Source organism: Ctenocephalides felis, unplaced genomic scaffold (genome assembly GCF_003426905.1).
Source record: "Ctenocephalides felis isolate EL2017-DRISC unplaced genomic scaffold, ASM342690v1 CF-g0.4_SCAFFOLD_03572, whole genome shotgun sequence".
Classification (NCBI taxonomy): domain Eukaryota; kingdom Metazoa; phylum Arthropoda; class Insecta; order Siphonaptera; family Pulicidae; genus Ctenocephalides; species Ctenocephalides felis.
Window position 1 is genome coordinate 40,711,389 of NW_020539726.1, and position 23,193 is coordinate 40,734,581.

Consider the following 23,193-nt stretch of genomic DNA (forward strand, 5'->3'; position numbering starts at 1 on the left):
ACGCGATTTTGAAATAATACCTCACCTTTCCGACACCTACTGATTGGCCGAATTGTTCAAGACTAAGACTGGCCAAATCGTTTAGCCGTTATTGAGTTTTAGCGGATCATTTTTATCAAGAGCTCCATTTTATATTAGTTGTCAAATATCTCCCTTCCGCTTTTTTGCATTGCATTGCATACAAAAAGGCGGAAGGGAGTATTTGACAACCTAATATATAAGTTATTGTCAACCATGAAATTAATATGGCACACTATAACGGTTTACACAAAGTCAAGAAAACAAAATTAATAAATAGCATACAGAATTATATATTTTTTAATCTATTCACCTGCACAGAACTGACACTGGTGTCTTCCTGATCGCTATCATCATGACCGTCGTCGTGATCATTGTCTTCTGCTGGCTTTCCTGCACCTTGATGACTATCATTTGATGTAAATCTATCGAGAAACTGAAATAAATTATCTTGAACGGCTGGACCTCTATTTTCGATTGCAAGACTCCGATCCTCAATAGCTACAACCCTATCTTCGTTGGCTGGAATTTTATCCAAAATGTACTGCAGCACGTCATCAATTGTTAATTTGGATTCTTTCTCTGAAAGAAGATGTTTTAAAGCTTTTTTTTATTATTATCACATCAGCAATCAGAACTCTTACTATTTATATGTTCTATAAGCTGTTTGGTTCAACGCTTATGATCTAAGGTATTATTATGAGAGGCAACCCATCGGTTCACCATTCTCCTATGTGTGGATTTATTATATATTAGCTCTTACATCTAATAGTTTACATATGATTGAGTGATGCAACTATGTTCACGAAGGACGATTTCCACTTGTAGTTATATTATGATCTAGAACCCCAAGTAGTAATTTGACATCAAAGTTGCCTGATGTCGGGCTACGGCGGTAGCAGGAATCGAACCATCGAACCCGGAACTAATTGATGCTAGCCCGCGCTCTTACTGATATCGCCACTGCCGGCCCATATTTTAAAGTTGAGATACAATATTATGTTTCATTTACTATTTCTATTATGATTTACCCAAAGCACTCATAGCAATATCGATCCTTTCCCTCTCGAATCCCATCTCGATCAGCCTCTGCACCAATTCAAAGTTTCTTTCCCTTTCCGTGCCATCCCTATCTTTTTCCTCTTTGCTGGCTGCTGCTGCTGCTGCAGCTGGTTCCTGGTGTTGCTGCGACGTTCTGCTGCCCCTGCTGCTCCTACGTTGTTGCTGTTGAGAATTTCTGCGCCGTCCATTGAGCGACGCTGCTGCGACGGAGGCGGCGCTTACTGCTTGCTGATTTCTCTTAGCTGGGTAAAGGATAATGATAACAGGTTATATATGCATATCTTATATATATATATATATATATATATATATCTTATATATAAAATTCTTCTGTAATGGGGTTTGAATGATTAATCCTCCTAAACTATAATGCGGATTTTTATGAATCTTCCTGAAGTTTGTTCGGGAAATTTTCTAGAATTTTTAGATTCATAGAAATATAGTTAGATTGTAGAAATAAATGGAAAAAATTACAAAAAGCCGCTTATCATTGTTTGTCCTTGAAAATATTTGAATCTTAGTTTGACATTAAAAACAAATGAAGACTGTCATTTACCAAACATTTCCATTCACTTAAGACAATAACAAAATATAATAAATTCATGATTATAAATAAGAAAAATGTAATGTCTACATTATTATTGCCAAAAAGCAGCTGAGATGTTCCAAAAATTAAAATAATATAATAAGATAGAGTCAACATGCGTCTGACATAAGATGCAGTCTGCGCATGCGTCTGTCAGTGATCGCACTTCAACTTAGCCTATAATTCACTTTGACTGATTATTATTTTTTAACTTCTAAATGCTGTCGTGTTTTGCCTTACTTTACCAAATCACGATACAAAAATAATTTACTTATTCAAACAATTATTTAGAAGTTTCATTGTGTCAAAAATTCATATGTTTGGCATTGGACACGAAATATTTACTCAAGACAATGGAGCATTTTGGGTCATAAGGTTCATCTTACTCTCAAGTTTAAAAGTAAAAATAATTTAGAATCATTTGCCACTTCCCGGGGGGATGACATCCCTTTTCAGTGGTGCAATTGTATATCTTTCAAACTAACGTCGGATTATCGATAAAAGAACTAATTAGAAGAGAAAAATGTTTAATAATGTTTTTCAAAAAAGAAATTACTTTTCAAGTTACTGGCTACTGAAAAATTGTTGTTTTTGCGTTTTTTATCTTTTTTTGCAAATATTTCTAAAAATATACATTTAAACGAAAATCATGTAATGAACAAAATTATATCAATTAAAATCCTAAAAAATCGGTGTTCTATAAATTGTTCTAGAAACAATATTAGGCTATACATGAAAATGGGTTTTTATAGTATTCAAAATAAGCTTTAAAATGAGTAGTTCTGCGTATAAAATGTGTAAGCTATCATGCAGAAAAAAGACGCATACAATGTTTTTTTTTTCATTTAATTCAAATAGTTTATGAGTGCCATTTCCACCAAAATTAAAAATAATCGTATTCCATTTAGAATTGACTTGGTTTAAGAGATCTTGATGGATTCTAGAAAATACCACAACTTTAGTACAAACGATTTTCAAAAAAAACTCATGATTTCATGAAAAAAAAAATTCATTAAAAAAACAACCAATTTCTCATTATTATATCTCTGAAATTCAAGATCTTTTTCTGACCAATTATTGCTTTTTATTATTTTTTGTAACACAAATAGTGATAGAGTTATGAGGTCTTTCGAGCCCTTTAACCCTTCGCCGTTTCAAAATAAGAGAAGTTATGGTAAAATTTATAATAGAGAAAGTTATAGGTCATTTAATTATCTTTAAAATAGTATATTACAAGTTCTGATAAAATCAGAATTAATAAAGTTATAATACAATTAATGCGAGGGGTGGTGAAGGAGTACAAATTGTTTTCACTGCTGAACTTAAGTTAAAGATTAGCCTATTTCCAAAATATCATGCAAATTGGAGTACAGTAAAAAAAATTCACAGGGCACACGCTTTTTCCTCTCCATTTACTGCAATAATTTTGTTGATCGTAGATTGAATAGAACACATGTGAACAGAATTTGGCAAATTAATTCACTTCAAATATGAACTTAAGTAACAATGTATATTGAATTATTAGTGAGAAAAATGTAATTTTGATATTAAAATTACTAAAAGCCCGTTAAAATATGGTACGAAATCATAAAAATTATAGGCAACATTATTAAAGCAATTATTTTGGGTAGAAAAATCCAAGGTGATATTGTACCTTTACCGCAAATACTATATATTAATTATTTCTGAATTTGTTATACTTTTTAAAAGACTCTAATTTTCAACACGTGTATCTTATGCTATGACCATAAATCACAAAGGCAAACGATGATTTTTTGTTTGATAAATTTGGAAAATCAATGTTTTAGACGTGAATAAACAAAAAATCATTCATTTATACATCCACATCTACAGGTATGACTAAAAATACTAAATAACCCTTAAATGCAATAAAATAAATTGAGCTATTGGAAATAAATTTGTTCTATAAATCGCAGTGCATAATTTTTAATATACAATTTTATTGAACATTTTTTAATATTTGTTAAATGGATAATTAAAGTGTTAACTGTGGGACTTGAGAATAATCATTTTATTTGAAACAGTTCTACATTCAACATCACTCATATATTGGTGTAAATAGTAATTCGAAAACCAATAATGATTATTTTTAACTGAACGGTATAAATATTAGTATAGGATATTAAAAAAACGTAGATGTGGGTACAGGACAACGTCTGCCGGGTCATCTAGTATATATATATATATATATATATATTAGGGTGGTCCTTAATATGGACATTTTCGAATTTCATTGCTTCCAAGGGCTCAAATGTTTCCCAATTATTAAAAAAAAATCTCTAAAACTTCTAGCTCTTAATACTAACATTTAGATAGTCCGCAATTCAATTAAACAATTCTTATATTTACTATGACTGACCTGTAAATGGTGATCGTTGATTCGTACTCATCGATCCAGTACCAGATTGAGAACAGTCAAGTCCAGGTGGAATATTCTCTCCCCGAGTTGCCAATTCTGAAGCAAGTCTTTGCGAGACTGCCAAAGCGGCCTGTTTCATCTGCTCCAAAGAAAAATCGTTTTTCAAGGGCGAGGAAGCAACAGCAGTAGCCAGCATTCTTTGCAGCAGAGTATGTTTGCAAATTTGACGACCTTCTTCTTTCTTTCTGCGTTTTTTGGTACTGTAACCACCGCCACCGCTGCGTGGTGTGCCTACTGATTCCTGCTCCGTGTTCTGCGAGCGGGATTGCTGAGATTCATCATCACTGTTACTGAAAAATAAAAAGTGTAAGTACCATTTGGCTTGATATCTTATATATAAAAATAGAGCTCTCGATCAAATGATCCGCTAAAACTCGTAAACGGCTAAACCGATTTGGCCAGTCTTAGTCTTGAAAAATTCGTGCTAACCAGTAGGTTGTCAGAAAGGTGAGATATTATTTCAAAATCGCGTAGAAACTTTACATTTTTAATTAGAACATTTTTGTAGAAGCGTTATTTGAATAAAACAATGGACGGTGGCTAATACGTCAAATTTCAAACGTTTTTGACAGATGATGTTCAATTACGTTTAATGGGATGTTTTACGTGAAAATTATTTAATTTTGATTAAATTATAGTAAGTAGTTTTGCTTGTTGTTATATTTATACACAAAAACGTTAGTAAACATTTTGACGTAAACAAATTGACGGCTTAAAATATATTTTAAAAATATAAAGCGTTGTAATACAGTTATGAAATTATAGTATGTTATTTCTTAATATGTGTACTGAATTATAAAAATATAAAATCAAATATGTTTCTAATAGAAGAAACTAAAAAATTGCTATGCACACTTGCATATTCTATTTTTATTAGTTTCGAATCGACGGTTGGATATGATATGAGAAGTACTTTTGAAAAATGTTTTAAAAATATACAATATTATACAACAATGTAATATACAATATACTAGACCTATGAAATTTTAGTATGTTATTTCCTAATATATGTACTCAATTATACAAATATAAAATCAAATATGTTTCTAACAAAAAAAGCTATGAATGTGCAATTTTGTAAAAAATGCACTCTTGCAATAGTTGCAAGTCCACGCTTTGATGAGTATTTTGAAAAATATTTAAAAATATAAAACGTTATACTAGAGTTACAAAATTTTAATATGTTATTTCTTAATATGTGTACTAAATTATAAAAATATCAAATCACACATGTTTCGTACAACAACAGCTATAAATTTGCAATTCAGTAAAATCATGTAATAGGGCTGCAAGTGTTACTACAAACTCAACAATATCAACTTTTTTGAAATGTTAATATGAAAATGCACTTTTTGACGTTGTAGCACTCTTTTTTGCAAATCATATTTTCCTCAAACACGGTGCTCAGAAAGATCTTATTTATATAATTATATACTCATTGGTATTTATAAAACATTTTCTAGGTTATATTATTTTTTATTTATATTATTTAAATTCAGAACATAAATTTGGTATCGATCAAATGGACATTTTGTCAAATAATATTTTCTCAGTTAAAATTTTAGTAAATAGATGGTAATATATGAAGGTCCGGGGTTAAAAAGGTCTAGCACCAATGTGTCAAACACCAGTAAAGTTAAGCATTGTTTAATAACAATATTTGAAAGTAGAGGGAAAAAGATGTATAACAAGCTATAACCTTGATTCTCATGACTTTGCTATCGTTTGCTTTTTTTCCGTTGGTAGTTTTTTAGCATTAGTTAAAAATGTAATTGTTTTGTAAAATACCTTTAAAATTAAAATAAGACATTAAACCTATTTGCCAACAAATTTTTGAAAGACCTCAAAAAAGCACATTTCTACAATGATGAGGTAGCTGGCAGTTTTACTGAACGTAGTCAGATAATTGTTCGTTTGAAATGTGTTATTTGTTGTGATATAATTGTTTTGGTTTTCACAATATAGTTTATATTTTCTCAAAGTCAAACTGGACCTTTGTGCCTCGCCCTGCTCTACACATATACTTTTTATTGAATTTACTTTAATTCATCGAATGTTACTTGAAACTTTTCAAAAAGCAGGTCAAAAAAGAAATACTTAAATCTGAAAATTTTGTATAAGCTCAGTAGTATTATTAACAATTATACACAAAATCCTGAATCAAAAAAGAATCTGAAAAACTTGAAACGTAATCAATAGGTCGAAAGACCAAAAAAGACTTGGATTGGATTATACCAGTTTTCTATAGAAAGTGTATAAAACTTTCAGTTTAATTGGATTGGCAAAATATTGACAAACTAATGAGGTTTATTGTTTTTATAATACCTCATTGTATATAGCATTCAAACAATACATCCTTGTACACTTTAAGTATTAGTTTGATTCTCTAGAAATTGTTTTGAATATACTGTTGTGAAATAATGCAATTCGTTCGGTTTTGATAAATAATCAAAGTACATGGCCAGAGCGCAAATGCAGAAGTGCACATATGTCACGCCCTATACTTAATAAATAGAGTAGTGATCGTCCATCGAATTTAGTGATTTCTTAAGAGAGTCGAGAGTATGTCTTAACACGAATTTATGTCAGTTTGTGATTTGAAAGTGTAATTAAAGATTTAAATAAAGTGACAGTCAATTAAATCCAGTGTTTCAATTAGACTTTGCGTAGAGAACTCTTTCAGCCTATACCATAATAAAGTTCTCACGGTTCCGAGGAGATTACTACCAATCGGTATCCTGGAGACTGTGTGGAACAACCGAGCAACTCCAAACCAACAACTTATATCATCTCAACAAACACCCCCATAACATTTCAATACCTTACTTAACAAAACAACATTTGCCGGGTCAGCTAGTATAAATATATAAATTTAATTAATCTCACCCGTCTTCACTTCCGCTACCCGACACACTCCCATCGTCCAGTTCCGCCTCCGCAGCAGCAGACTCACACCTGTCGCACCTCTCCTCTCGTTCTGCACTAAATTCCATATCGAAACCTGCTGTACTCACTCTATCCTCTCCTGCTTCGGCAATAAATATGTCTTCGGTATCATTCGGAGCAGCAGCTGTGTCTTGAACTGAAGCAGATGCATGACGTAGAAGAACTCTTCGCAGTAGCTGCTGATGCTGCAGCAGGGAGCAGCAGGCGTTTATTGAACAGAGACGTAGCTGCTGGGAACGGAGTTTGTGGGCATCTATTGTACCGACTAGATGAAGAAATAAACAAAGAATTAAAAAAACATTGTTTCAACTAGAGATGGATAACTCACTCCGGAGTTATCAACTCCTCCCTCGGAGTGAATCCGAGTGGATTTGTCTCACAGGATTTGTCATATCCGACTTCCCTAAACTGATACTAAATCTGTTAACATGTGCAGATATTTGCTTGAGATTGTTTACTAATACAAAGATTTGGGTCGAACAAAGTGTTTTTTTTTTTCTCGTCTCACAGCCAGTTTTAGGACTTTCCGGGTATATAATGTCTCAAAATAATACTATTTTGTATTCTATATTATGTATACGATAATGTTTGTCCGTAAATGAGCTCTTTCAATGGTATACAATCAGCTAAAAAACATTTAGTATTATATTATAACTTTTACACAATTATGATTTTATAATTGTGTAAAAGTAATATCATGCTAATCAAACTATCTGATGTATAATTAATTCTCGAAAAGGAAATAATAAAAGAATGTGAGGTATTATTATTTTGCGAAAAATATTATACACAAAGATTTGTTCTTATCTTCTATATATATAAAAATAAGTCGAGTTTTCCTTCCTGACGAAATAACTCCAGAACGCACAAACCGATTTCGACAATTTTGCATTCGTTGGAAAGGTCTCGGGCTCCGCAAGGTTTATAGCTAAGAACATTTAAGTGGTGCATGACATCGTGCTCTAATGCAAATTGCTGGAACTTCACGCACCGTAATTGAAAATTCGAGTAATGGCATTAGTGAGAATTATCAGAATTATGCTTGGTTAAGTCAACAAGCAATTCTTGCCGCAAAGAATAATGATGTACACGCACTGAATTTCACCATTCAATCAAAAATTGCTGGCGATTTGGTGACATACCAATGATTCCGACTGGTCTTCCGTTTGACTTCAAACCATTGCAATTTCCAGTTCGCCTTGCGTTTGCAATAGCAAGTCGCAAGGCCAATCGCTTAGTGTTTGCGGGATAAATTTCAAATAGATTATTTAGAAAATCATTGTTTTTCACATGGGCAGTTATACGTTGCCTGTTCACGAGTTGGAAAACCATCGGCAGTGTTTGTGTTAACGTCAGACCAAAAAACAAAAAATGCGGTTTACCAAAGAGCACTTCAATGAAATGGATAATTTGCGGATTCACTTTCATTTACTTAGAGAAGTTCAACTATAAAACACTTCATTTTTGTAATCGAAATGAATTCATTACTGTTGTATAATAAAATCAAATTTTTCCTTTTCAGATATAAAACAAACAAAAAATTTCTTCATCTTTCTCACGAAACCATCTGGTGGCGAAACGGAGTTCGTCGGGTTTGCTAGTTTCATATATAAGGTTCACTGCATTATTTTCATATAAAAATAAACATATGCAAAGAATTCTATATTTTCTCTTCAAAAATAATAACAAAATTTATTTTGATTCCCAAGTTTTGTGTCAATTTGAGATTTGTATGCATATTGAAATGCATAAAATAGTAATTATTAGAATAAAATGAACAAAAATGTTTGAACTATTTGTAAACTATTTCCAAAGTCTCAATAAATCCTATGATATGTTAACTAACTAACACTAGGGAACACATTTGTGTCAAGTATTATGTTTCAAAATTGTCGGAGTTGTGGAGTTGTTAAGTGGATATAACTCCTCTCTGAAGCGGAGTCAAATCCTAACCGATCCGGCTTCGTATATGATAAGCCCATCTCTAGTTTCAACCATTTTTAGTAAATTTTGTTTAGAAAATTATTATTTACCTCTTGGTGTGTAAGCTTGTCCATGTCTGCTCCAATTAGACTTTTGTTGTTGCAACAGCAATTTTGTCCAAGCCGATAATGCTATTTCGTCAGCAGGTAAACGATGAAGAAATATTTGCTCCAGGGCAGGTCTTGCTGATTGCAGTGGTACCTGAGATAATATAAAATATATAATACATCAGATAAATATTTGTTTAAGGGGGTATTCTAGATCGATTTTTTTATTTCATATTTTCAAAGTTTAACTATCTAAGAATATGAGTACAAGAGGGTTTTTAAAAATTTGAATTATTTTCGGAGATATAGGCATTTTACTGACTCGGTCTCCAAGGTTCTAATCGGACAAAAGGCATTAGAAAGTCATTAGACCAATTTATGACAGTTTATTGTCAAATGAATTATTAATTCGATGTATAGGTTCAGAAACTCAGAACAATAATAAATCTCTAAACTCATTGATTTGGATTTTTGCGCCGAAGCATATTCATTCCCGTTCTCGGGTAGGTAATTGAAATAGCAACATTTATTGCTGTTTGCACGTTCAATGAAGGTTTCTTTCCGATTTTAAATATGATGACCCTTATGGTAATGCGAATTGGGTCAGAAACTCATTCATTTGCTGTAAGACGAGACGAAGCCCGGATTGAACGATTTGAAATACGTACATCCAACGCTTCAAAAAAGGCTAGAACTGCTTGATTGGAAAAGAGAAACGCAGGTTTTGACACTTGGAATCATATCGGTTCGATAAAATTTGGACTCATATCAGTCTGTTATAGTTCCAAGAAAGATTCCGTGTTAATATCTGTCTAATGTATATATTAATTTAGATTATTTTATCAATGTATATATATCTTGTTGAAGTAGTGAATTGCTCTACTCAAATTAAAAAAAAGAGTTTTTACCTCTAGAAGCCACAAATAAAAATACAAAATTTCCAGAATTATTATATCACACTTTAGTTCGGTTGCAAGTGAGAGAGTATTTTCTATTTCGGAAAATTTTGTGACTAAACAAAGGACACTTCTAAATAACAAATCTATAGGTGTGCTCTGCTTTTAGCAATCATATTTCATTAAACTAAAAATTTATTAAATATTTGAAATTAATTAATTGAAATTGTTTGGAATAGAATAAAATCGGGGTTTTGTTTAATTGTTTTTAGAACTGAAATTGACATTAACAATTATGTATCAATATGTATTTAATTTTTTTTATTTAATTAAAAGTTAAAAGATTTTTTATTTAAAAATGAATTATTTTCATTTATTTGAACTCTTTTCTTTCACTATCATAACAATATTTATAATCTATAGTGAAAATGATGCATGAATAACGAATAATCATTTTCAAAGTCATTTAATCCACATCAACTATTATTTCTTTGTTCTACTAATTAAAATTAAAATAATTTTGTTCACTATTCATAAAATTGAACATTAAATAAATTCTGTCAAATACTGCTTTAAATCACACTAAATTCGCCGATATTTTTTTTTGTTATTACAGAATATTCGAGCAAAAATTGATTTTTTATATAATATTTGAAAACCGGTTAAAATCGGTTTTCTGGAAAATTTACAATTCGAAAACCTGTTTTCTGAAATGTCGGTTTTTGTATAAACCCTAGTCCGATGCATGAAGCAATAATGGCAGATTAAACATATCATTTTATGACTTTGACAGCAAAAAACTTCACGCAAAACTTTAAATGCGTTTATCTCAGAACAAACTTTTTCAGTACTGTTGACACGATTTTTCGAGTTCTACTCGACCGATTCACTTGAAATGTCGAGAGAGTCTTGCATATAGACTTATCTGTAGCCCGAACTAGCATCATCCCCAAATTCCAATTTTTACTGTTTTTAAAACAATCGAGAAATTCAAAAAACAGTGAAAAAAGACACTTTTTTATTCAAACAGTCGCCAATTTGTAAAAAAAATATTTTTTTTACTCATCGCTAGTTCGCGCGATTGCGGCATCATTGTAGATTAATAATCTTTTTATTTCTTTTATTTCGAGGGCTAGGGGGGCTGAAATCATGTCAAGACTGAGGTGCCAATTTTTTGAGACCCCCCACTTCATCAGCTGCCAGTTTCTTCAATTTTCAACTTTTTTTTTAATTTTTGTATTGTATTTTAATAATATTAATAAACAAGTGGTAAAAAATGGATAGTAAAAACACTCATTGCTTTCTTTTACGACACTTTAAAAATTACCTAAAATTCATCGCTCTACACTAGAGTACCCCCTTAAGTATACATATTTTTCTATAGTACCTTCTTAAGTTCACCAGTGGCATGACACTGTACGACTAGACTTCCTGACCGTTCAGTCATTCTTCTCACTGTTCCAAAAATTCCATCAGATGATACTTGCATACCCACTCGTACTCTGCAAAATTATAATAGATAAAATTAAATTTCTCAAAATTTAATCCTTTGTCTAAAATAGTAAATGATTTATACAAACCTATTATCAACACCACCGATAATACACAAAGTTGCTGCTATAAATGCAGGACTCACTTCTCTTTCTTGTGTTGCAGCAGGTTCTTCTCTGTCTTCAAGGTAATAATTTGAGCAACCATCTTCAAGGTAACCTAGACATAATTGCAATAGACGATAATATTAAATTAAAACTGGTGGTGGATAGCATCGTGCCTTAAGGCAAATTGCTGGTACTTTCCGTACCGTAATGAAATATTCGAGAAATTTTAAACGTTTTCAAATATATTATTACAAATACTGTAACACTTTCATTATTTTTGCTATCTCGTTATATCTGAGCAAATCAAATGTAAATAATAAATAAATCAATTTATCTCCAGAACATTAACAATCATCATTTCATTTCGAATTCAATTTCAAAAAAATAGTTGCCTAATTTGCCGATTGAACACAAAATTGAACTAGCTGTAAGTGGAATTCTGTCTTAAGGCAATTAGGGCATCGTGCCGTAAGGCAAATTGCTGGAACTTCCCGTACCAAAAATTATTATTTTTTTAAAAACAATTAACATTTTTGAAAAAATTTTACTTCGAAAAAAAATAGATTTTTAACAAACTATAAAATTGACAAAAAATTACTTTTTTGTGAAAAAAAAAATTATTTGAAAAAAAAAAAATTTAAAACATATTTTGGAAATTTTGAACTTTTTTTCAAAGCATCGCACTGCTTGAACTGCATAGAGACAAAATGTCAAAGCTCGCAAGTGGCCCGCCGCCGTCTAACGCATAAGCATTGGTACGGAACCCATGAAAATGTAAAAAAAAATTATACTTATTGTTAAAATCTCTATAAAATATCTGATAATTTGATGTGCATATGTCTAATAATTATTTTTAACTGCCCAATGGCTTTTTTTTTACTTTTTTCATTAGATCTCCGGAACCGCTAGACCTGGCTCCATGAAAATTTGATCAATTCTACATCTTGTCAATACAAGTAAAATGTTTTTTGAATTATTCAAATCGGACGCTCCGTTCTCTTAAAAACAAAGGTACCGTTTTTGGCACTTTTTGCCCCGTATCTTCGGAACGGCTAGACCTGCCTTCGCCAAAAACTAATCAGCACGTCTCCTTATTAATACGAATCGAATGTTCTTTGAATTATTCAAATCGGTTGATCCGTGTTGTTGAAATCGTCGACGAAAATTTGTATCCGCACATACATACACACACGTACATATATACATACACACACACACACACATACATCCATTTTTTCTAAGGTATGCCAAAATGTTCAGAAACCTCTGAAACGTAAAGATATATAAAAATTTTCATTTTCGATTTTTTTGCGATTACTATAACTTGCCCTACGGGAAGTTAAAAAGTGCTCCCAGTCTAATAGTCACAGTCTAAACGCATTTGCAAATAATTCTGTGGGACATTTTCACTTATACTGTGCTTAGCTAGGCTAAACTACTCATTTTCTCAAACTTTGATGAATTTTTAAAATTAAACGACTTGTCGTAGGGCCGTAATATTTTAGTATGATCTACAAGACTATGGTATCTACCACCAAGAAAAAAAATCATAAAAATCGCCGATTTTTTTTTTTAACTTTATTACAAGAAAACAGCCCGGCCGATCTTTACGAAAAACTAATCAGCACGATTCCCAACCAATATCTATCGAACAGTTTTTGAATTTTCAAAATCGATTCAGAATTGTGGGCTAAAACGTGGACGAAAAGTTTTTCACTTTTTTGCTATTTACAAAGAAACGGCCTGGCCGATCGTCGCACAAAACTCAGAAACGCTAGTCCTCATCGAAATACATCAAATGGCTTTTAATTTTTTGAAATCGGTCCAGCCGTTTTGGAGAAAACGTCGATTTACGGCAAAAAATCTGTTCACACACACACATACACACACACATACTTATTCCAAATTTGGTCTCATTTGATTCAGAATGGCTTGAAACGTCGAGAAAGCATAAAATTAGCTAGTCGGATTTTTTGATGAAAACATAAACTTCTCCTTCGGGAAGTTAATTAACTTCTCATTGACAGAAGAAATTGACAAAATTCACAACTTTTACATGTACCAATTAATATATTAGGTTGTCAAATATCTCCCTTCCGCTTTTTTGCTCTTGGTTTATAATACAAAAAGGCGGAAGGGAGATATTTGACAACCTTATATCAGTGGATATTCTTATCTACAAAATTATCATCAATCAACTTCACATAAACTTCAAATCTCTTATTTTCTATTACCTCTCTCATATCTAAATGACTCCTTTATAGTTTGCGCCGCACTAACAAGTCCCTGCAGCAGCAGAGCGTCCATAGTCGTCCTCCAACCTCTAAGAGAATGAAGAGCCCTCAATAAGGATACTGCTTCGGCGCAGGCGCTACTTGTAGCACTCGGAGTCACAGGAACACGAGCTTTTCCGCCTCCAATTGAACCTGCAGACTGCTGTGCACTCGAACAACTTGGCTGCGGACCAGAGGCAGATGCTGCTGCAGCAGACGGAGCAGACGTTGTGGATGTTGGTGCAGGTTTGGTTTCTGGTGGCGTTGGTAAATTTCTGGCACCTGGGGGGAATGGAGTTGGGTAAGTGGTTTGATGTTATTTGAACCAAGAGTTACAATTTATTTATTTATTTATTTATTCATCTATTTGTTTATTTATTTATTTATTTATTCAACGCCCAAGGCAATATTACAATATAGTTACATTTTGAAGTGTACAAATTATAAACTAAAGAGATAATAAGTGAGAAAATTAGAGTATTGTATATATACATAACACTTAATATAAACTACAAATATATAACACTAGCAAACCCGACGAACTCCGTTTCGCCACCAGATGGTTTCGTGAGAAAGATGAAGAAATTTTTTGTTTGTTTTATATTTGAAAAGAAAAAATGTGATTTTATTATACAACAGTAACGAATTTATTTCGATTGCAAAAATGTTGTAAGTGTGTTTTCGTTGAACTTCTCTAAGTAAATGAAAGTGAATCAGCAAATTATCCGTTTCATTGAAGTGCTCTTTGGTAAACCACATTTTTTGTTTTTTGGTCTGACGTTAACACAAACAAAGCGGATGGTTTTCCAACTCGTGAACAGGCAACGTATAACTGCCCATGTGAAAAACAATGATTTTCGAAATAATCTATTTAAAATTTATCCCGCAAACACTAAGCTATTGTCATTGCGACTTGTCAATTGTCATTGCGAACGCAAGGCGAACTGGAAATTGCAATCGTTTGAAGTCAAACGGAAAACCAGTCGGAAACATTGGTATGTCACCAAACCGCCAGCAATTTTTGATTGAATGGTGAAATTCAGTGCGTGTACATCATTATTCTTTGCGGCAAGAATTGCTCGTTGACTTATTCAAGCATAATTCTGATAATTCTCACTAATGTCATTACTCGAATTTTTAATTACGGTGCGTGAAGTTCCAGCAATTTGCATTAGAGCACGATGCCATGCACAACTAATTTTTTTAGCTATAAACCTTGCGGAGCCCGAGACCTTTCCAACTAATGCAAAATTGTCGAAATCGGTTCATGCGTTCTGGAGTTATTTCGTCAGGAAGGAAAACATGACTTATTTTTATATATATAGAAGATTAAATAAAAACTAATAATAATATTAAACATTTAATAAACTATAAATCATAACTTAAGACAATCTTTTAAGGATGATTTATCTGGCTTGATTTTTTATATTTGTCACCGACAGACCAAAGATATCAATCTTAGAAGCTAATTCATTTTCTATTTTTGTATTATATATTAATGTTAATATTTTGTATTACATATTAATGTTGTATTAATTTTAAATAAATAAAAGTGCAAAGGATAGCATTTACATGAAAATAATATCCGTAATATGATAATTTAATATAAAAAATAGAAGCATTATTTGCTTAAAATAAAAATAAAATTAATAAATAATGTAAATAAAATTTCTGAATAATAAAATAATACTATGCTTAAGGCAAATTGCTGGAACTTCCAGTACTGTAATTAAATGTTCGAGGAATAAAAATAATCAATAATTGTTTCGAATAATTTCAAATAGATTATTTATTATAGTGCTTATTTAATTAGGCGACGAGCGTATGTATGTTTATAAGAACATTCTTCAATTTTTTTTTAAAAAATTGTTTCTTTTTTGAGATTTTTTCAAACTTTTTAAATTTTCTTCAAATTTCGAATTTGTGAGAAAAATTGATTTTTTTAAGAGTAATGTTTAAAAGAAATTTGTACATTTCTTTTTAATTTGATTTTTTTTAATTTTTTTAAATTCTGAGTTTGTAAAAAAAAATCGTTGCATATATGCATATATATTATGTCGATTTTTGTAATACTGACACTCAATAAATTTAATTATTTATCTATATATCTTATTTATTTACACGGTTAGAAAAATTATGAATAACGAAATACGATATTATTCTCGTTATGAAATTTTCAATATGAGTCTCATTCATTCGAATGTTGGCTTTGGGATAATATAGCATGCATAAATAACTCGTCTGTATTAATCGAAAAGGTTTCAGAAAATTTGGACTTTGAAAAAAAAAATATTCGAAGGAATTCTTTAATTAATCGATGAAATGAAATGATATTAATCGAATCAAAATTGTTTATACGACTTTGTAAAACATGTGAAACCTTTACAATTAATTGAGACAAAAAAACAAATATAGCTGACTTGAATAATATACAAATTATTGGAAAAAGCCAGAAAAGAAATTTAATAAAACTTGTAAAATGAAATAATAAAAAATGTTCAAAAACTTGAACATTAAAAACTTCAAAACTGTTATAAAGCTGATTGTTATCACTCAGAAATTGAGTTAAATAATTTTTACACCTTGAATCGAATATATTGCATCAAAATTTGATGTTTTTCATAATTTTGAATTTTTTTTCAAAATTTAGAATTCTTTTTCCAATTTCGAATTTGTTTGGAATTTGTGAAAAAACTCGATTATTTTTTAAACGTATGTTAGTATATTTGCAAAAAGATTGTTCTTTTTTTTTTAATTTGATTATTTTGATAGATTTCGATTTTTTTTTAAATTTGAAATTGCTTTCGAATTTGTGGAAAAAATCGTTTTTTTTTAAATGTATGTTTACAAAAAATTTGTTCATTTTTTGATAATATTGAAATTTGTTCAAAATTTAGTTTTTTTTTTTAATTTCGATTTTGTTTGGAATTCGTGAAAAAATCTATTTTTTTTAAATGTATGTTTACAAGAAATTTGTTCATTTTTTTTTTTAATTGATTTTTTTGATAATTTTGAAATTTCATAAAAATATAGAATTTTTTTTGAAATTCGAACTTGATTCGCATTTGTGAACAAAACGTTTTTATTTAAATGTATGCTTACGAGAAATTTAGTTGAAAACAATTATCTCTGTTATACCTGTTGAAACCAAAGCTCGAAGCGTGGAATCTCCTTTGCATAGCAAGAAGCAGCTTCCTAATATTTCAAACAGCCTTAAAAGAAACTTCGACATCCTTGACAAATCGTGGGCCGGTGACCAGCTGCCAAGACAGTCCCTCCACAAACGCAGACACTGAATCTACAATAATTGAACAACCATTGAAACAAACTGAAATTACCTTATTATTTATTCATATTAACCTTTTTAATCAAAAGTGCTTCTGTGGTAACAATACCATCATCATCAGCCGATAAAACCCTCTCACAAATATTCAACCATGAATCGTGTGTCATCAATCTGCACAACTCATCATCACTGCACATTGCCCGCAAAGAACCAGAATAAAGCAAAACTGCATTTGCACTATTGTTTCGATGCTTTTGCTGATTTTGGTTCCACATATCGCTGCAGCAGAAGATCGAGGTGATGCAGTTGTTGGCAACAGACGTTGTCAAAGCTAAAAGAATTAAAAATATGCAAACTATGATAAAAAACTAGTGGTGTATGGCATCGTGCCTTAAGGCAAATTTCTGAAACTTCCTGTACCGTAACGAAATGTTCGAGAAATTTTAAACGTTCTCAAATATATTATTACAAATACTGTAACTTTCATTATTTTTGCTATCTTGTTATATCTGAGCAAATCAAATGTAAATCATAAATCAATTTATCTCCAGAACATTAACAAACGTCATTTCATTTCGAATTCAATTTCAAAAAAAAAAGAGTGCGCGTAAGGATCACACGCCATTGAAGTAAAACTTATTTGCTACTGTATAAAGTAGCAAATTTAAGTTGAGTAAAAATAAATACATTATATAAAAATTTTGAATAATGTTTATTAGTAATATGGTAACACTCATGATGCACACATTTATTAGTGCCGTCAATCATTATACACATTTATATAATGATAAATTATAAATTATATATTTATGATTACATTAAAAATATGTATAATATTTACAAACAATAATGTAATCAAAGTCGTACTTGAAATATGACATGATCGTTTTAAAGTAATTGCTGATTAATAAATTCTATAATATTCATTCACACAGTGGATTATGTTAAACAACGCCTAAACAAATATTGTTTTTGCAAATTAACTCATCCTATAACAATTGTGTTTGAAGAACTTCATATAATTAAAATTAACATACATTCATTTACTGTTTGTATTTTTTTACTTTTTTGCTGACGATATAATCTCATTCCTTGAACAGCTGTAATATCCGTCTTGCCTAACAAATTGAAACCATACTTTTATATTTGTCTTATTTATCAAGCCCTGCACACAGCTTGATCTATGAATCATTTGCTTTTTTATGTGAACATTAATGCAATGATCATCATCAATATTATGAGGTAATAAATTAATCATATTATTAATGTCAACAGGCACATTTATAATTTGGCCAAACATTCCAAATTGTCCATTTGCATGTCGCAATCGTCTAATTTGCATGAAACACAACCTAGGTGAAATTAACCTTTCAGATACAGTATCTAGTTTAGGTAGATAATTTGGTATAGGTGGAAATACAAACTCGTTCAATTTACACAAAGTGGGAATTTTACCCGAATTTACCCGAATGTAATATCTTTCGACAAGTTTGACATCCAACCTGATTATTTAAATCAATATTCAAACAACATTATTAAGAATTTGTTTTTGAGCATCATTTGATATTTCTAAGTCACTTTGAAGCCAAAGTCGATCACCTACAAACAGTAGCGGCGCTAGGCGTCGGCGGTGTCGGCGGCCGCCGACGGCCTCGCGCCTGGAAAGGCCTCGCAAGAGGCCCCGGAAAAATTTTAATTATTTAAAATTTAGTTAATTTTCATACGGATGTGCGAGTAAAGAAGGTGATTAGTGGTTTACAGGCACTATCATTTTACTCTTTTATCTTTTATGGACATTATCTAACATCGTCTGTCAACACTATAGATTATTAAATCTAAATAACTTCGCGCAAGCTAATTCTCTGGTTGTTTATATTTGTGTATTTCTTATGTGAGCACTATGTAAATCATCGTTCTTTTTGGAAATACATACGAGTGGGAATCTTAACGTATCGAAACAGTAATTAAATATTCGAAGAATAAAAGTAATCAATGATCAATAAAAATTGATCAATGAGAAATAACAATGAGATAATAACAAAAACTGTTAATTTGAAACTAATCATTGTTTCACACCGTCAACACAAGCAATATATTTTTTTAAACATTCTATCGGGATGATCAGTTCTTTCAAATAAAATTGATAACCTTTTAAACTTTTTTTGTATCTCCGAAACCGCTAAATCTGCCTTTGACAATTTATCAACACGAATCGAATGTTTTTTTAAATCCTTTAAATCGGTTGATCCGCTCTGATGTCGTCGACAAAAAATTAAAGCGTCTTAAAAAACGACATTTTGACATTTTTGAACAAATTTTAAAAATTCAAAAACTGATCGAAAGTTTTCAGTTGGCGATCGTGCTGAATTGTTTTTCGTCAAGATCGACCGCACAGTTTCTTCGTAATTTATTGTAAAAATATTTTTTCAAAAAAAACTTGTTAGTATCATCTAACATAAATTTTATGGAACTACGATAAATGATTAATGACGAGCTTTTAGACCATGTGTACCTACTATGTGATGTTCGGATTTGTGCACTCAAATTAGTATGAACATAGATTTTTTAAATCTAATTAATCACTTGCAGATTGCAAAATTGTATCTAATTAGTTATTAAGTCGGTGATTTCCAACCATTTTTTATTCATAATGATCGAAAAAACATAAAATTTGCTAATCAAATGGTTGGGCAAAAGGAAACTTTTTCGCGATAATTATTTAATTTTAGTGCTTTTCTAATAGCTGGAGAACAAACCATTTTTGCCGAAGAGTTTGTTTATTTTAACTTGTGTAATTTTTGTCTATTTCAATTGGTGTATTTATCTGATTAAAAATAAATCTCATATACAGTTATAGTAATTGCAAAAAAATCTAAAACAAAAATTTTTATATATCTTCAAAGATTTCTGAACATTTTGGCAAATTTTCGTCGACGATTTTGCGAACATGGATCAACCAATTTGAAAAATTCAGAAAACATTTGACACGTATTGAAGGTAAGAAGACATGCTGATTAGGTTTTAACAAAGGCAGGATAAGCCGTTTTGAAGATACGGGACAAAAAGTGCCAAACTGATTACATTTTTAGGAAGGCAGGTCTAGCGGTTTTGGAAATCTAGTAGAAAAGCACAACAAAAGCCATTTGGCATATGCACATCAAATTATCAGATATTTTATAAAGATTTTAATTAATCGTGAGTTAAGTTAGACTGCAACGCGGCGTTTACGCGCTTCGATATTTCGTCTCTAAGCAGCTAACGCAACGTGATTGCTTTGAAAAAAAGTTCGAAATTTTCAACAAAATATTTCAAATTAAAAAAAATCAATTTCTTTCACTTTTCAAATTTTTTCAAAGCTTTTCAAAAATTTAAATTACAGCACGAAAAGTTTCAGCAATTTGCCATTAGGCACGATGCCATGTACCACTAGCAACTTGCAACTAGCAAAAAAGGGGGGCCTCGCAAACGAATTTCGCCGACGCCCACGAATGGTCTAGCGCCGCCACTGCCTACAAAACATACATGATAGCTTTTATCATTTCTTACGCAGCGCAGATGTTTCCTTAGTTTCATTATTTATTTGCGATCATTTGCACTACAATTATTTATGGGGGACGGGATAAAATATTCTTCCGATCCTGACATTTTTATTAACTCACGAATTATACTGCTAACCCGTGTCGCGCCTAAAGAAGTTTTACTTCAAAAAAAATAGTTGCCTAATTTACACAAAATTGAAAAAGTGCCCCCGTATAGTCACAGTCTAATCTGCATTTGCAAATAATTCTGTGCGACTATTTCACTTATACTGTGCTTAGCTTGGCGGCATTTTCACATTTTTCATTCATTCGTTCATTTCATTCACTTCATTTCATTTTCACCAAATTGAAAAAGTACATAAACAGTCTAAACGCACTTCGGTGAACATTTGTACCAGAGTGGCGCTCAGACTGTGCTTAGACTGGGTAATTTTTTGAATTTTCAATTGAAAATTACAAAAATTTTTTATGGAAAATAAAAAAAGATTTTAGAATTTTTTATCCTCAAAAGTAATTGTTTTGTCAACTTTCATTTTCGATTTTCGGCCCATTACTATAACTACCCTACGGGAAGTTAAAAATATGAAATATGAATTATGAATTTATTATTACCATTACTTCCTATTGTGTTGGAACTCGTAAGACAATTGGAAACTTTTAAGGCTTGTCGATGCATAGAAGTGACACTTCTTGCAGCCTGCACAACTCCTTCGCTAGTTGCACCAGCAGAACGCAGACCACAGCAGACTGTGAATAGACGCAGTAAGTTGCTGCAACAAGCTCGAAGAAGGACACCAGGCTGCTGCAGTTGAAATTGGGAATCTAGGAAAAGTGTAATAAAATTAATAGAGCAGTTATAATTTTTATTGATATACTATTTACCTTTAAGCATTACATCATCCTCTTCCTCAGGTGACAACATATCGTTATTAAAACCAGCACCATTTCCTAAATTAGCATTATTATCTGCAAGTTTTAAATCATATTTATCTTCTCGTCCCATCCTGTAACTATTTGTACTTCCAGTATCCCATTGTACTCGAACCCAACCATCATCACCCAACTCACCGATCACACGACCTTCTCCTGGTGGAGGACCATCCTGAAAAAGGAAAGGATAATGATCAAAAATTGAACTGGTTTAATTATCTAATTCATTTCTATTTACTGACCTGGTCTCCCCATTTCCAATCAGCGCCCTGACAATTCTGGTGCCTAATTTCATCATAGCAGCCAATTCTGGCCGGTGAGGGCGTTGCCTTTAGAACCAGAAGCGCTACCTAATGTGAAGAAAAATCGTTATAATGTCAATTAAAAAAATGTTTGAAGATGTATGAAAAAAGTACTTACAATTTAATAATGTGTCTTCATAAATAATCACTCTGCTACCTTTGCTCGAGCTGTTGCCTTGTTGTTGAGTATCCTGTAGAAATAAAATAGAATACATATATAAGCTGGTATCTCTATCTGTTTTATATGGAATATTATTGTAAATAAATTTTCAGTAATTTACTAACATGCAATTGGTTTCCTGTGATCTGCCTCAAAAGTGCATGTAAAGATGCTAAAGTGCCACAACTTGCCAACAGTCCCAATTCGTTAGCAGCATATTCAGCACTCAGCAGGGCCAAGACACTTAGAAGCATACGAGCTCTTGGCAAATCCTAGAGAAGATAATAAGTTAAAATACATTTATAAACTAGTTGGTTTGGTATTTAGCCTTGAGGCAAGTTATATGAACTTCCCGATATGTGTAAATAATCGACTTAATCAAAAAAATAATGTGTAAATAATATAATATTACAGTAATATTACAGTAAGTTCAATAAGACCATGATGTATATCGCCAAAAAAAGTTACATGAAAATCGACTTAAATTTTTTTTAACAGTTAATTACAAGAAAACGGCTCGGTAGATTTTCACCTAAAATTAATCAGTACCATTCCCAACTAATATCTTTCGAACAGTTTTTGATTTTTTAAAATCGGTTCGGTAGGATGAGCTTAAATGTGGACGAAAAGTTTAACACTTTTTTTCAAATTGCAAAGAAACGGCTTGGCAGATCGTCGCACAAAACTGGCAAACGATAGTCCTCACCAAAATACATCAAATGGCTTTTAAATTTCTAAAATCGGTTCATGCGTTTTTGAGAAAACGTCGATCAAAAGTCTAATTTTGGCAAATGCGAAAAAAACGATACCAATTTTTGCAAACTTTGACGAATTTTTAAAGCTGAACCAGTTGTCGTAGGGCCGTAATATTTTAGTATGATCTAGAAGACTATGGTATCTACCATCAAAAAAATAATCATAAAAATCGTCGAAATTTTTTTTTAAAAACTTTATTACAAGAAAACGGCCCGGCCGATCTTTACCAAAAACTAATCAGCACGATTCCCAACCAATATCTTTCGAACGGTTTTTGAATTTTCAAAATCGATTCAGAATTGCGGGCTAAAACGTAGACAATTTTTTTTCACTTTTCTGCGATTTATAAAGAAACGGCTTGGCCGATCGTC

The 23,193-nt window shown here is 31.5% G+C and overlaps 2 protein-coding genes across 2 annotated transcripts in view; both read right to left on the minus strand.

Moving 5' to 3' along the window:
- The window catches only part of LOC113388489 (E3 ubiquitin-protein ligase HERC2-like), a 23,035-nt gene extending 1,133 nt beyond the window's left edge, over nucleotides 1-21,902 (minus strand). Inside the window, exons 1-13 of the mRNA XM_026625864.1 lie at nucleotides 21,843-21,902; nucleotides 21,557-21,776; nucleotides 21,287-21,496; nucleotides 17,210-17,466; nucleotides 16,988-17,147; nucleotides 13,811-14,131; nucleotides 11,559-11,688; nucleotides 11,366-11,480; nucleotides 9,086-9,236; nucleotides 6,993-7,317; nucleotides 4,047-4,396; nucleotides 1,050-1,322; nucleotides 332-600 (exon numbers count right to left, since the gene is read on the minus strand). Of these exons, the coding sequence (XP_026481649.1) occupies nucleotides 332-600; nucleotides 1,050-1,322; nucleotides 4,047-4,396; nucleotides 6,993-7,317; nucleotides 9,086-9,236; nucleotides 11,366-11,480; nucleotides 11,559-11,688; nucleotides 13,811-14,131; nucleotides 16,988-17,147; nucleotides 17,210-17,466; nucleotides 21,287-21,496; nucleotides 21,557-21,776; nucleotides 21,843-21,902 (2,841 nt within the window). The remainder of the gene's footprint in view (nucleotides 1-331; nucleotides 601-1,049; nucleotides 1,323-4,046; nucleotides 4,397-6,992; nucleotides 7,318-9,085; nucleotides 9,237-11,365; nucleotides 11,481-11,558; nucleotides 11,689-13,810; nucleotides 14,132-16,987; nucleotides 17,148-17,209; nucleotides 17,467-21,286; nucleotides 21,497-21,556; nucleotides 21,777-21,842) is intronic.
- Nucleotides 21,899-23,193, minus strand: part of LOC113388490 (probable E3 ubiquitin-protein ligase HERC2) — a 12,606-nt gene continuing 11,311 nt past the window's right edge. Inside the window, exons 7-9 of the mRNA XM_026625865.1 lie at nucleotides 22,192-22,338; nucleotides 22,025-22,097; nucleotides 21,899-21,954 (exon numbers count right to left, since the gene is read on the minus strand). Of these exons, the coding sequence (XP_026481650.1) occupies nucleotides 21,899-21,954; nucleotides 22,025-22,097; nucleotides 22,192-22,338 (276 nt within the window). The remainder of the gene's footprint in view (nucleotides 21,955-22,024; nucleotides 22,098-22,191; nucleotides 22,339-23,193) is intronic.